Source organism: Hemicordylus capensis, chromosome 2 (assembly GCF_027244095.1).
Source record: "Hemicordylus capensis ecotype Gifberg chromosome 2, rHemCap1.1.pri, whole genome shotgun sequence".
In the NCBI taxonomy this organism is placed as follows: Eukaryota; Metazoa; Chordata; class Lepidosauria; order Squamata; family Cordylidae; genus Hemicordylus; species Hemicordylus capensis.
This window is the reverse complement of record NC_069658.1, coordinates 331995769-332011586: the sequence shown is the minus strand read 5'-3', so window position 1 is coordinate 332011586 and position 15818 is coordinate 331995769. Positions and strand designations below refer to the sequence as shown.

General features: G+C 44.9%; 1 protein-coding gene across 2 annotated transcripts; it reads left to right on the top strand.

Moving 5' to 3' along the window:
* The first annotated feature begins 5467 nt into the window (after positions 1 to 5467).
* On the top strand, positions 5468 to 14902 carry ARL10 (ADP ribosylation factor like GTPase 10). Of its 2 annotated transcripts, none has more exons than XM_053289845.1 (4): positions 5468 to 6185; positions 8489 to 8657; positions 12656 to 12759; positions 13050 to 14902. In XM_053289845.1, the coding sequence occupies exons 1-4, from the start codon at positions 5991 to 5993 to the stop codon at positions 13224 to 13226; spliced, it is 645 nt and encodes a 214-aa protein (XP_053145820.1). In that variant the 5' UTR covers positions 5468 to 5990; the 3' UTR covers positions 13227 to 14902. The 2 variants fall into 2 exon arrangements, with proteins under 2 accessions (XP_053145820.1, XP_053145819.1); XM_053289844.1 differs by having other exon boundaries at positions 5529 to 6185; positions 12584 to 12759.
* Positions 14903 to 15818: the final 916 nt, after the last annotated feature.

Here is a 15818-nt window from a genome sequence, read left to right as displayed (position 1 = left end):
AATTTATCATTAAGTGGAAGAATTTCTGTTATTAAAATGAATGTTCTTCCCAAAATGTTATATCTCCTCCAGACGGTACCAATAATAAATTCAATGTCAATTTTCGTCCAATGGCACAAAGATGTAAGGAATTTTGTCTGGCAAGGCAAAAAACCAAGGATAAACTTTAAAAATTTAACAGATGATAGGAAGAGAGGAGGATTTGCACTACCAAATTTTAAGTTGTATTTCGAAGCGATATGCCTAACCTGGATAAAAGAATGGATTACATTAAGAAATCCAAGACTACTGGATTTGGAAGGATTTGATTTAAGATTCGGGTGGCATGCATATTTATTCTATGACAAGGTAAAAGTAAATAAAGAATTTTTAAATCATTATGTTAGAAAAAGTCTATATATGGTATGGATGGAAAATAAATTTTTGTTAGAAGCAAAAATCCTGCTTTGGGTATCCCCATTAGAAGTTATATCTAGAAAACAGAAAAATATGCAACAATCTTGGCCCACGTATCGACAATTGCTCGTCCTTCAAGGTGTAAAAAACGAACTTAAAAAGTTAGAACATGTGCAGGATTGGAATATTTCTTGGTTCCAATACCATCAAATCAATGCTTTATTTAAGCAAGACTGTAAAAGGGGTTTTAACCAACTAAAGTCAGAATTCAAACTACAGTTGTGTGATAAGGAATAAAAACTTGTATCCAGGATGTATGGCCTATTATTATTGGAAGATACAAGAATGGAGGTAGTAAAAACCTCAATGATTAAATGGGCCCAGGACCTTGGTTATAACATTGATTTGGAAAAATGGGAAAAACTTTGGATAAAAGATATAAAATTCACTCCTTGCTCTAATTTAAAGGAAAATATTTTGAAAATGATGTACAGATGGCATCTTACGCCCAAAAAGTTGGCCGTAATCTATAAGAATATGTCAAATAAATGTTGGAAATGTAAGAAAGAAGAGGGTTCTTATATATATTTATGGTGGACATGCAATAAATCGAGAGGTTATTGGGACTTAATATATAACGAACTTAAAAAAGTATTCAAAATGACTTTTCCTAAGAGTCCAGAATCAATACTATTAGGTATTGATAACCATGCTCTACAGAGGAAATATTGGACCCTCTTCATGTACTTAACTGCGGCAGCAAGACTGACATTTGCACGCAAATGGAAAGACAGTCAATGCCCGTCTAAAGAGGATTGGATTCTTAAAGTACTAGAATTGGCAGAAATGGCGAAATTAACATCACTAGTAAGAAATAAGTTGGAAGAATTTAAAAAAGAATGGGACCCTCTTCTTGTCTATTTAAAAATACATCACAAAATGGATTTTCGTCAGGACTTTGAGGGCTAATAACAAATGTCTTTAAAACAGCCTAAAGTTGTTTTTTATATGAATTACTGGGGAGAGAATGTTTAATCTATAGGCAAGATCCGGTTATTGTTAACAACACTTGTTCAAATGATGAGATGGAAGTCTTTATTGTGTGTGTTTATGAGTGTTTGTATCATTTGTGTTTGTCCTTTTGTGTTGTGAAAATCGAATAAAAAGTATAAGAGCAAAAAAGAGCAGCAGCAGAGAATCAAATAAATGCCTAGTCAAAAAGACAAGATTTTACACTCTTTCTAAAAGCTGCGATGGAGACCGAGGAGCGAATAGCCACCGGGAGAGCATTCCAGAGTCTGGGGGCAGCAACAGAGAAGGCCCTGTCCCACGTGCATGACAACCAAGCCTCTCTCATTGTCGGCACCCGAAGCAGGGCACCCGAAGCAGAGCCCCCTCAGATGACCTTGTCAAGCGAGCAGTAACCCTTGGGAGCAGGAGGTCCCTCAGGTATCCCGGGCCCAAACCGTTAAGGGCTTTAAAGGTCAGAAACAGCACCTTGAATTGGACCAGGAAACAAACTGGTAGCCAGTGCAGCTCTTTCAAAATGGGTGTGATGTGCTCCCACCAGGCAGCTCCAGATAAAACCCTAGCTGCCTCATTTTGCACTAGCTGCAGTTTGCAGATATTCTTCAAGGGCAGCCCCACGTAGAGTGCATTACAGTAATCCAGCTGTGACGTGACTAAGGCATAGGTAACTGTGGCCAGATCTGCCTTCTTGAGAAAGGGACGCAGCTGGTGCACTAGCCAAAGCCATGCAAAGGCACCCCTGGCCACCACCTCCACCTGAGCTTCCAAAAGCAGAGCCGGGTCCAGTAATACCCCCAAGCTGCGTACTTGCTCCTTCAAGCGGAGTGCAACCCCATCCAGAACCAGTAAAATCTCCTCATCCCAATTGGCTCGCCTACTGACCAACATTACCTCCGTCTTGTCCGGATTCAATTTCAGTTTATTAGCCCGCATCCAACCCATCACGGCCTCCAGCCCCCGATTCAGGACATCCACCGCCTCCCTAGGATCAGATGACAAGGAGAGATAGAGCTGAGTATTATCCGCTACTACTTACTACTTACTTCCAGCCTGAAAAACCAACAAACTGCAAACATCCTTTCAATCTAATTTTTGTGTTAGGTTCCTCTAAATTAGGGGTTCCAATCTGTGGTACTCCAGATATTGCTGAACTACAACTCCCATCATCTCCAGCCACAATAAATTGTAGCTGGGGATGATGCTCCCATCTGTTTCCTTGTAGTTCAGCAACATCTAGTACCACAGATTGGGAACCCATACTCTAAATCAAGATCTCTAAATATTTGGGAGAGAGGGAGGAGTATTAGGTGCCTGAATGCTCTACAGCCATGAATGTACACAAACACTGCAAAGAAAAGGTGCATCCAGCAAACTGACCCCCTACTTGACTTAGTTTATGACCTTCAGCAAGCAAAGGGCATGCTGGGTGCCTGAATCAGCAAGCCTGGAAAGCTTGTTGTTAAGCACAATATCCGTGTAACTGCAATTCCAGTCAATAGAGCTGCTATTAATGATTTTTGAGAGAAAATAGTTTAGAGAACACTGATAATATTCTGGAGGTGGAGATCTATCCCATCTAGAAAAAGGAAAGTTATACTTTAAACTAGTAATGCAGCCTCTGAGCATTTTAATGTTTTCATCTGTTTCATTGTTTTACAGTTTTATTACTGTTAACTGCCTTGTATTTTGTTTCAATGGAAAGGCAGGACAGAACTGTGTCTACACATATCTATATTAAGAAACATTTTGCCTCCACAATAGCTTGGATAACTATAAAGTACTGTGCTTGCAGTCTTCTGCCTTGTTGCTGGAGTCAAGACACAAGTCAGGAGGCTCCTTCAGATAGTTGCTTGGAGAAGCAATCAAAACTTCTTCCCTTGACCCAGGGATTTAGTCAAGAAGCAAGAAGAGAATGGAAGAGAAGACTTCAATTCACAACTAGCCCAAGTGATATTCTAACTCAAGATTTAGTTTGGTTTCTTCCCATTTAAGAAAAGATCAAATATGGACAATTTTTGAGGTGTAGGTTTGTTTTTAATATAACAGCAGGTTGGTGCTTAGTCTATTTAGTGCTCAGTTTCTCAAATGACATGTGCTGGTGCTAATTCTGTAGAAAATTAAATTATCTTCTCTAGATGCCTCCTCCCAATCCCAGACACATAGAGGTTGGGCATGATTTCTTATTAGAAATGAAAACGTACTCTGCATATGCCCAGAGGCATAATTATCTCATACCCCCTTTCTTTTAGGTTCTCACATTAAAAATTGGTTCCGTGGGCTGAACCCTAGTTCAAGTTAAGCCCAACCATTGTCCACCCCATGTTCTCCACTGTTATTTGCTTAGGCACATTCATATTATCTAGACTCATTTCAAACTGGCTTTTGGGTAGGCTATAGCTGGAGACTGCCTTGGTCGGCCTGATGGACGATCTGCAGTTGGGAATTGACAGAGGAAGTGTGACTCTGTTGGTCCTTTTGGACCTCTCGGTGGCTTTCGATACTATCGACCATAGTATCCTTCTGGAGCATCGGAGAGGGTTGGGAGTGGGAGGCACTGCTTTGCGATGGTTCCGCTCCTACCTCTTGGGCAGGTTCCAGATGGTGTCCCTTGGAGACTGTTGTTCTTCAAAATCTGAACTTTCATACGGTGTCCCTCAGGGCTCTGTATTGTCTCCGATGTTGTTTTAACATCTACATGAAACTGCTGGGAGAAATCGTCAGGAGATTTGGTGCAGGGTGCTATCAGTATGCTGATGACACCCAAATCTACTTCTCCATGTCAACTGGGAGAGGGCATAACCTCTCTAAATGCCTGCCTGGAGGTGATGATGGGCTGGATGAGGGATAACAACCTGGACTGAATCCAAATACGATGGAGGTATTCATTGTGTGGGGTCAGAATTCGGGAGATGAGTTTGATGATGATCTGCCTGTTCTGGATGGGGGTCACACTTCCCCAGAAGGAACAGGTATGTAGTCTGGGGGTGCTTCTGGATCCAAGCCTCTCCCTGGTGTCCCAGGCTGAGGCAGTGGCCAGAAGTGCTTTCTATCAGCTTTGGCTGATATGCCAGCTGCATCTGTTTCTTGAGATAAACGACCTCAGAACAGTGGTACATATGCTGGTAGCCTCCAGACTGGATTACTGCAATGCGCTCCATGAGGGGCTGACCTTGTGTGTAGTCCGGAAACTAAAATTGGTGCAGAATGTGGCAGCCAGGTTGGTCTCTGGGTCATCTCGGAGAGACCATATTACTCCTGTATTGGAAGATCTACGCTGGCTACCCACAAGTTTTCGGGCAAAATACAAGGTGCTCATCATTACCTATAAAGCCCTAAATGGCTTGGGCACTGGGTATTTAAGAGAACGTCTTCTTCGTCATGAACCCCCCCACCCATTGAGATCATCAGGAGAAGTCTGTCTGAGGTTGCCACCTGCCCACCTAGTGGCTACTTGAGGATGGGCCTCCTCTGCTGCTGCCCCAAAGCTTTGGAACACGCTCCCACCTGAAATAAGAACCTCCCCATCTCTGACAACTTTTAAAAAGTCTTTAAAGACTCATCTATTCACCCAGGCTTTTAAATAAATATTGTTTTAACAGTTTTTACATTGTTTTAAAATGTTGTTTTAAAATTGAAATTGTTGTAATGTTTTAACTTTTACTGTAGCGTTTATTTTGTTTTAACTAAGGTTTTGATTTTTCTGTTTGTTTGCTTTGTTGTAAACTGCCCAGAGACGTGAGTTTTGGGCGGTATAAAAATATGTTAAATAAATAAATAAATATCACAAGCCATATTTTAACCTAACTCGGAAGTCCCATACAGTTCAGTTGGATTGACTTCCTAGCAAGTATGCATTGGACTACACCACCTTGATCGTAACCGCATTTACTTGGACATAATGATAAGGCCTATTAGTGGTTAAAAAAAAAAAGGCGGCGAAGCAAGCATGCCTAGGATTGCCTACGAGCAACTAGATCTTGTGCCTGCATGCTTACCCGGAAGTAAGTGTGTGTGTGTGTGTGTCGGAGGGGTGTTGCTCCGCCTAAGAGCAACGGGGGCGGGGGCTTTATTTTGATATCACAACGTGACTATGATTTAGGAAGCGAGTGGACTAATAGAATCATATTTGTACAATTCTACTTGTGGCCCAAGGCAAAAAAAGGAAGCACTGTACTTTTTCCCCTCCATTAAAATATTTCGCCGGGGAAAAACAGAGCGAGGCAGTCTCCTTTAAGACCATGAATGACGTCAGGAAAACTCTACCCGCCCGGTTTGCTGCTCTGGACTCCGGCCGGGAAATTCTCCGGCTGTTGCGATTAGCTCAGACAGAGCGAGCGGGCGGGCAGCTGGACGCCTCTGCCGGCTAGGGAGGATCGTTGCACTTGTTAACAGGCGAACCAACTCCAGCGGGTAGGGCAGGTTGCGAACTTGCGAAGGCAGGAAGGAGGAAAGGGTAGCCACCCAGATTCCGGCAGAGCGCTTATCTCAGCGCGGGTACATCCGAACTGGGGTGCTACTGTTCTGCTTGATCCGGGGTCGCTCGTTTTAGCTTGGTGCCTTCGCCCATGGCTCCTGCTCGCGCCCTCAGACACCTGAGCTTGGTGCTAGGAGCAGCTGTAGCCGCCCTGGGCTCCCTCCTCTTCATCGCCTGGAAAATCTACTTCCGAGACGTCAACGACAGTAGTATCGGCTGGAGGGGACGCTGGGAACAGCAGCTGGAAGCGGAGCTAGGGCGCAGCATTCCTAACGAGGAGGAGAAGGTAATATGGGAGAGCCCCCTACCCCAAGAAGACCGCTCGAATCTGCTCTGAAGCCCGGGTAAACGCTTTAGCTCTAAAATGTGAAGTCTCCCAAATCACGCCCTTTGTCCTCAGGCCCCTCAGGCAATAGATGTGTTACGGAAAGCCACCATTTCGCATATACTCAGAGGCTCGCTTTATTATATGCTGCTTCGTGTTTCACTTTAAGTTGTCCTGGACTGGCATACCTGTACCTGAGCTACTTTTCGGGTAGGGCATCTAAATAACCGAATCTAACTGACAAGAGATGAATTCTAGGGCTAGCTGACAAACTAAACAGTAAGAGGTCACCAGCTACAAATGGCATGAAAGTATGTGCCCCGGAGCACCTCTTATCCTCTTCAGCTGACGAGCTGTGACCCTATTTGACTTTTCCCCATTTTAAGATGGCAGTTCTGAGCTCTATGCATTCTACTACTGAAGCCCCTTCCCCCAACTCCTTGCACCTAGTGTGTTCAGGGAGTTCTTTTTTCTCATCTTTATCTCATTTATGGTAGTCTTATAAACATACATTCACTGAGGTCCTCCACCCCTGCAGCCTGAAATGGTACAGTCCAGGAAAATCTTTACTGTTTGATTCTGCTGATTTTGCAAACAAGCCCTTAGGTTTGGATTTAGCCTAGAGGAAGAGAAATGCTTTGGCCCCCATGAGGATCTCTCTCGTCTACTACACTTCTTTCTCGGTCTACCTTCACACAGCTATTAAGAGACAGACTAACAAACTTTTCCATTCTGCAACTCCATCTGTGTAGATTACTGGCACTCTTTCTTTTCCTTTTTTTTGCATTTTTTTTAAAAAGTCATATACAAACATATGTTAATCTTGGGATGCATATGCATATGTTAATCTTGGGATGTGATCACAGCTCCCCTTATCATAAAGGACCAGCCACAAAGTTTCAAGCTTTGAAGGATGTTTGAACTCAGCATAGGTAGGAGTATGGGCTCACACACTCATATGATCCTGGATCTTGATTTGGTTGGTGTCCCGCTCTTTTGGATGCTTAACCTATGTTTGTTACAATAATCTCAGGCAATTGCAACTACCTCGCTAGTCAGTTCATCTTGGCCGTCATTTTCTAATCTCTAGGATTCCATCATTTCCCTTGTTCATATTTGAAGCAAAAGGCTGTTTGGAAACATTTCATCCACTGGAAGCAAGACTCCTTGGGGCTGCCTGTGCATCCGGATGCTCTTTTATTTATTTATTTAATTTATTTGATTTCTATACCGCCCTTCTAAAAATGGCTCAGGGAGGTATACACAGAGAAATAATAAATGACTAAGATGGATCCCCGTCCCCAAAGGGCTCAAAATTTAAAAAGAAACATAAGATAGACACCAGCAACAGTCACTGGAAGTACTGTGCTGGGGGTGGATAGGGCCAGTTCCTCTCCCCTGCTAAATAAAGAGAATCACCTCGTTAAAAGGTGGCTCTTTGCCAAGTTAGCAGGGGTGAACTTTCCCCCCAGCCTGGCCACTTGTCAACACCAGTGCTACCACATTCGGCCATGCTCACCAAAGGGAGAAGCAGTGACAGAGGCACTTTATTTTAATTTAGCACATTTTTATACCACCCCAAATGTAAGTCTCTGGGTGGCTCTCTTGGCAATTGGCTGTCTTTATTTATCACATTCGTATCCCACTCTTTCTCTAAAGAGCTCTGGGAGTGAATAGGGAATGTCTGTGCAAGCAAATGGGTTTTTTTGTGCTGAATAACTATATCTGGGAGCACTATAATGACTTTTCTTTAGCCTGCTTACAGTGTCTTGTTTGAGTATTTTCCCACTCCCATTTCCTCCCCCTTAATGAGCCAGGGTTGTGAGGGGAGCTTATTTCTGGTCCCACACAATAAACTTGTTTAAAACCTGAAGGAGTCCCCCAGGGTTGTAGTGGGAAAGGTGGGCAGGCCATGGGCTAACAGTGATGGGGCCTCCAAAGGTGACATTGGATGGAAGTGGAACTCTCCAAGGGGCCACTTTACTTCCCTTGCATATATATAGCTCCACGAGAGGGTCATGGTGGATAAGAAAAAATATCCATCTCCCACATTATCCTGGTCGTAACAATGAACACTGACATATGATGTGGAAGAAACTGGCAATACCAAAATTATCTATCCCATCCAGTTTAAGGAGGACCTGAATAAAAGCTCAGATCTCCTGATCATCTTGACAAAGAAATAATCTCTGATGAGCCTGTCAGTCATAAAAGGACCTTTCTACAACTACACTACTAACCCTAATATTTTCTTCTCTTTGCAGCCACACTCCTGTGAGTATCAGGTTTTGGTTCTAGGCTTGGATGGTGCTGGAAAGAGCAGCATTCTTCACTATGTCTCCAGTACGGACACCAATAAGTGCACAGCTCCCACTCAGGGCTTCAACTCAGTGCAGCTATGGGCCAGTGGTTTTCAGATGGACCTCCTGGAGGGTAAGTCCCCCCACTGGCTCCTAGAGATAGCTTACATACTGTAATTATTCAGTTGGGAGCTTTGGAATGGCTTTGCATCATGGTGGGGAGAGAGATGGGTCAGGGACCTCCTTCTGCCCCTGCATGACACCGCATGGTAGCCAGCACTGTCACATGACTAAAGAATTAATCATATGAGCTTTAGCTGGTGTTGGTCAATCTATTAAGTTTGCATATGAGTAAAAAACAACAACAGTTCTGAAGCAAAATAAAAATGTTTCCTTGGTTTTTATATATGCTCATATGTGTCATAGCAGGTATCCTATTAGAAAAGGCATTCCATCCTGTGTGAATTAGAAGGAATGCCTATTTCAAAATGGTGCCTGGCAGCTGATTTTATATTTTATTAATCAGAGGGCTCTTTTCATCTATCAAAAGGGTTTTTTAAATTGATTTGATCTGATCATGCAACAAAACATTGCAGTCCTAGTTGTGGAACATATGCATTGCGACTGCATCTGGAAAGCCTGGGAATGAACTGTCAACTTAGTCCTATGTAAGAAAGAGAATAACACTTACCAGTATCTTGGCCATCAGAGCTTATGATCATTTATGCTTTATCTGCCTGATATTTGTCCAGCTTTGTGGTAGGAGGCCCTTCACTCAGAGGTGGATCTTATATATGGGCAAAGTGGGTGGCACTCACCTTAAATTTCTCAGCCAGCCATGTTTCCTCTGCCTCCATTTTGTCTTCCTACTGCCTCCCTCTTTTGTTCCCTTCTGCTCTTGCCTGCAGCCTGCTGCTGCTTTAAGAGATGTGAGGTGGGCAATGGATCACCAATCTCAAATAACAAATGAAAAGCCCCAGATCTCTTAAAATATTAATATTGACAGGAGCCAATAAGCATGCTCACTTTGTTTTTGCAAAGTGGGTGATCCTAGGACTGCCCTATAAACCAATCAAAGAGGGACTAGGCTGATTGACTCCTCAGGCAGCCAATCAGAGTGCCCAGAGGGTGGGGAAGTCTTTTTCTTTTAGCTACTTGGAAGAATCCAATCACCATTTTGGTTAGAGAGCAGATTGGCTGGCTGGCTGGCGGTAGGTCTGACCTTTTGCTGGCTTCTTTGTGTTTGTTTTGAAGGGGAGCAATGCAGTCTTTGCTTTCTCTCCCTTGTTCACTGATCTGATTTGTATGCAAAGCATTATGGCCCATTCCCAAAATGACATGTCATAAAACATTGGAAGCAGGGGCGTAGCTATAATTGAGCGAAAGCATTCAAAGAACACGGACCCCAAGCTCCTGAGGGCCCTCCAGATCCACCCATCCCTATTTTCTGCATTATCTCCCTCACTCTGGGGGGCCGCCAGAGAGAGTACTGAACACGGGCCCCCTCTCCCCTAGATACACCCCTGACTGGAAGGAACAGCAAACTATAAGACTGGACTGATTAGATTAGAAACTTACATAAGAAGCCAAAAAGTTCTTTTAGGGCATATGCATGGATTTCTGAGTCCAAACTGCTTTTCAAATAATTGCAGAAGTGGCTTTCCATGTGGATATGGTATATTTATTCATTCATTCATTCAATTTCTAGACCGCCATTTCAAAAATGGCTCAGGGTGGTTTACACAGAGAAATAATAAATAAATAAGATGGATCCCTGTCCCCAAAGGGCTCACAATCTAAAAAGAAACATAAAATAGACACCAGCAACAGTCACTGGAGGTACTGTGCTGGGGGTGGCTAGTAGGGATGTGCATGGTCCGGAGCAGTCCGGACCAGCACCAAAGGGGGGGCTTTCGTTTAGGGCGGGGAGGGCTTGCTTACCCCTCCCGCCTCTTTGCCCCTGCCAGAGGCCGTATTGTATCTAATAAATGGGGCGCTGGAAACCAGCCCCCCCCCCCCTCGCGCGAGCGGATTAGGGGCAAAAATTAGTAAGGTACTGCCGCTGTCCCACCCCCCCGAGTGCTCACCGCATTGTTTCTTAGAAAAGAGAGGAGCCCGTCGAACAGAGCTCCTCTCTTGGCAAAGTCTGTGAAGCAACTGAGGACTGGGGCGGGCGCGCGCACGCGATACGACGTCTAAACTTCCGCCGGAGGCCCAGTCTACCCGGCCTCGTCCCACTGGGTAGACCGGGCCTCCGATCGCCGGAGGCCCGGTCTACCCGGCGGGACGAGGCCAGGTAGACCGGGCCTCCGGCGGAAGTTTAGACGTCATATCACGTGCGCGCACGTGCCCCAGTCCTCAGTTGCTTCACAGACTTTGCCAAGAGAGGAGCTCTGTTCGACGGGCTCCTCTCTTTTCTAAGAAACAATGCGGTGAGCACTCGGGGGGGGCGGGATGGCGGCAGGGACAGCGGCAGTACCTTACTAATTTTTGCCCCTAATCCGCTCGCGGGGGGGGCGGCGGGGGCGGCTGGTTTCCAGCGCCCCATTTATTAGATACAATACGGCCTCTGGCGGGGGCAAAGAGGCGGGAGGGGTAAGCAAGCCCTCCCTGCCCTTAAAGGGGGACCCCCCACCCGGACCCGGACCGGCCAAGTCCGAACCTGTCTGGAAGTTCGGAGGCCTTTAGAATGGCCTCCAGACCAGTTCGGACACACCCCTACTGGATAGGGCCAGTTACTCTTCCCCTGCTCAATAAAGAGAATCACCACGTTAAAAGGTGCCTCTTTGCCAAGTTAGCAGGGGTATAGAAAAGGAATGGATCCTGTTGGAAGGAAAATAATTTTAAAAATCCATTTGCTACACAGAGAGCTAACCAGGTTTTTCCTCTGGATTGTGGCCAGTATCTGTAACATTAATATGCCCACTGGGGGGTTATGGTTCATTGGGCAAGGATCACTGGAGGATATGGTTCACTGGGCAAGGATATACACCCAGGGTAAGTGGTGGGCATCCAAGGTGGGCAGAGTGGCACCCAGCTGTGCAGCAGGCATGGAGTAGGAGAGGGGTGTCCCCATGCATCTTTGCTTCCCATGCTGTCCTCTAAGTTACAGGAGATGGTTTATAGCTGCAGCAAACAAACTGTGGTTTTTCTGTTATTTATGTATGCATAAATAAAATACGCAGACAGAGCTTGTAACTTCAGAATGCATTTGTTCTCCACTTTTGTAGCTGGTCTCTGCTTTACCTGTGGGCTATATAGATTTATTTACTTTTACATGTATTCCTCCAAGAAGCCAAAGTGGTACACATTTATCCTCCCAACAGCCCTATGAGGAAGTTTATGCTGAGATATAAGTGACTGTCCCAGAGTCACCCAGTGAGTTTCATGGCTGAATGGGGATTTGAAATTGGATTTCCCCAGTCTAATCCAGCACACCAAACACTGTACTGCTCTGGCTCAGAGTTCATTCTTGTTGTTAGTATTAGTAGTCTTTTTTTTTTTTTTTTTTTAATCGGTCCGAAAGAGCAGCCCTGGTGACTTCAGAATGCATTTACTTTCCACAGAAGCAGCTGGTCTGTATTTACATGTGGCTTGTACAGTTCTTTTCCTGTGTGTGTATGCTTGTGTTTTGATCCTGCCATGTTAGATACAAATCTACACACTACTGTAGTCCTGTTAAGCACTGTAAAGCAATTGATGTTTTCCATATTTCTCTGTATCTCTGCTGATGAGCAAATGAGATGTGTATGTTTGTGTGTTGATATTTTGATTCCGCTTGTTAACTACAAATCTACATGTTGCCAGTTATTGCTAATCACACACTTAGTCCTGGCTCCATCTCCACAGCTGTCCACAATTTGTTCCACCCATCACCTGCTCTGTCTAGTACCCTCCCCCACTCCTGGTCCCAGGAACTACCAGCTGCCACTGCCTTAATTAAAGGAACCCCTGTCCTACATTGAAATCTGCTCCCCATCCCAGGTCTTGTAGGAATGCCCCAAATATGTGATGTATTCAAGTTATCGGAGTTTGGACTTCAATTTCTTTGTATCTCAGTTGGTGGCAGCAAGAATCTACGCTTCTACTGGAACCAGTACTTGAGCAAAGCCCATGTTTTGGTGTTTGTAGTGGATTCTGCAGATGGCCCACGCCTTCCCGCTGCTCGGCAGGAGCTCCACTGCTTGCTAGCCGAGGACCCTCAGCTTCCTTTGATAGTGCTAGCCAACAAACAGGTGCGTTGTCCCCCTATTGGCATCTCGCATCCAGAAGTCTGGCTTTTCTAATCTAGACACCCGTCCTCTGCCCAAGGGTTACTGATCTCACCAGCTATACTCAAGGTTCAGCTGTTGTGGTGGCTTCTTACAATGTCTGGTGCCAATGTGATTGTTTACTTAGCCTAATTTTTCATGCTGAATCTTAGACTGGGAGTGAAAGCAGATATAAACTTGTAGCAAATTCAGGTTCTCTTCAGGAGAAAACACTTGCATGTCATTGCTCACACTATAGTCTGTCCCCATTCCAGGACAAGAGTGATGCACTGAGTGAGGCAGAACTATACAAGGAGCTGGCCTTGCATACCTTGAATGGCCAGAGGGAATTCTTCCTCCTGCCCACAAGTGCTACTTCTGCTGGCCTGGCCACTCCAAACAGCGTTCTCCACCTCAAGAGCCTGCTGATCAAACTCCTCGCACAAATCTGAAGGTTCTTAAACATCGCCAGGATATTCAAGTCAGATGGACCTTCCATGGCTTTAGTCCTTGCAGCAGCTACTTGAGATGTTTTATATGTACAGTTGGGGAATGAGCTGTCGGAGTCCTCAAGCTCCTTCTAGGTGTTACTTGAGCTCCCTTGCTCCAGGGGGCCCTAGTGCCAGTATGGCCTCAGCCTGCTTCAGCTGTTCTGGATAAGGAAGAAGAAAAGAGGCATAGGACATTGTTGACAGGGATAACACCACTGTCTTGGGGGGCTGTTGCTGGGAGCTGCTGCTGTTGTACAGCCCACTAAGAACATCCTAAAACTCTGCAGTATTAATACTCAGACTAGGAAGTATCCCTTTGTCTTACAGGTTCTGCTGCCACCAGATCTATAGTAACAAATAGGAAGAGGTGAAAGCAGTAAATCTGCTGAGAAGGCAGAGCTTCCCTTTCTTTGTGTATGGAAGGACTGAAACACAATCGCTTTGGGGAAGTAACCCCCCACCCCCCAGCTGCCCTATTCAACCTTAGAGTTAATGAAGAGTGGGGGGCAAAGTGAGTCCAAAAGTCTTATTGGCATCTCAGCAGAACACGTGCATGTAACTCTACTGCTGAGTTTGCCCCAGAATATTCGCACTTTTAAAAAAAGGCCTTTATTGCACTCATGTACAGATCTCCCACTTGTAAGCAGCTAAGTTGCTTCTTCTCCAAGACATCAGGTGCCCTTGATCAGTTGTCATTTTCTGCCAGAGTGAGCATTTGGAGCAATGGCCTGATGAGGGGAATGGCCCCTTGAGGCATTTTTACAGCCAATGCTGTAAAATGCTTTGAACTGAAATCAGTTCCCAACAGATGGCTTCCATCTAGTATTCAATACAAGTTTCATTACCTGCTTGTTCTGAAATAATACTGAGCCAAGGCTGCTTAAGGGGGCTGGGAAACCCATGCATTAGTCTAGACTAGGGCTGCACAACTTTGGCCCTGCTGTTGCTGGATTACAACTTCCTTCCTTTCTGACCATTGTGACTAGGGATGAAGGAAGTCGTAATCCAACAGCCGGAGGGCCAAAGTTGTGCAGCCCTAGTCTAGCCAAACATGTTTTCATGTTTGGTGCTTTGTCACTCAACTTAGGATATCCAAGTTGTTCCTAGAGCATCCGTGTACAGTCTGACCTGGAAACAAAGAGGAAGCTGTACAAAGTTTATGGCCAGATAGTGGTGCTTGTAAAATGACACAGGCAGGCCACTCCAATTAGGACACAAACTTGTATAGCATTTTAACCACCTGTGTGGAGTTAAGCTGGCCTTTGTCCAAAAGCCAATCTTGCCCTCAGAGGAAGAAATGCTCAGCCAAACTTATTAAAGCATCTTCCTTAACATGAGACAAAGTCAGCTGATGCACTTTTTCTTACACACATTTGCTGCCTTCCTGGTTTTTCCCTTCCCGCTGGGCAAGAGAATAGTAGTATTTCTTGAGTTTGGGCTAGGCTTGGCTCCTGTAGAACTTGACTACCTCTCTCCCAGTCCCCATTGTTTTTATTTAACTGCTTAACACAGGAAGCTTGTTTTGTGGCAGTAGACCCTGACCTGTATGAAAAGGATAACTTGTGACTAATTGTTTGCACTTTATTTACACTTATTTTCTCTCCTTCTGTACCAATAAACCTTGAATTTTTACCTCATTAACAAGTGGCTCTGTATTTCATACAGCTGGAAAAAGCACAAATCTTCAGAACAGCTGCCAGGAAGGGGAAAACTCATGTTCTATTTAGATCACGATCAATACGGTCCCTGCAGCAGAAACTAACCAAGATTGAAAAGCTGTTCTGTCTCAAGAATGACAGATGGGCATAAGGCTGGACAGCAAATGTGCTGTACAGATGTTTCGGAGAGGGGAAGAGACATCTTCCTCATTTCCCTCTGTACGGGGAAGAACATTATCTTCTTGATGTTGGCCGGAGGACACAGCCCGATTCCCTTTGCCTAGCCAATGGCAGTAATTCAGCAGCATTACCTCCAGTGAGGAATATGAGTCCTTGCTTTAAAGCCCTGACCGGCAAGATCTGGGGAGACAATATAACCTTGTTCTCAATGCCTGTCTGGAAGGTCACCACTCAGACCTGACATGGCCACCTCCCTGGATGGACTATTACTGAGGGTGGCAGCTCTTCCTGGATTCCTTTAGCACTAGCCAGGTAGCCTTTTCTTCTTTCTATGAGAGCAGCTTAACTACTACTAGAGGCAACAGCTTTCTTTCTGGCAAGTCTCCTAACCCTCTACTTAAGATCTTTATTTTCTGTAGATGCAAGTTAGTCATTGGCATTCCTAGTACCAGAATTAGATTTAGTGACTGACATACTACACAGAGATCCATAGGTCAGAGAGATGTGTACATGCTGCTTACACGCCACTCTACAGCCTGCCCACACTGCTTATAGAGGTGAGGCTGCTCCATGCCTACTAAGCACCATGTCATTGCAAGAGCAATGCTACTCCCATTTGAAATGAAGATACAGTTATGATGCATCATTGCAATTGCGATGATGCACTGCTCCGTAGGCACAGAACAACCCCTCCTCCACAAGCATTGCAAGCAAG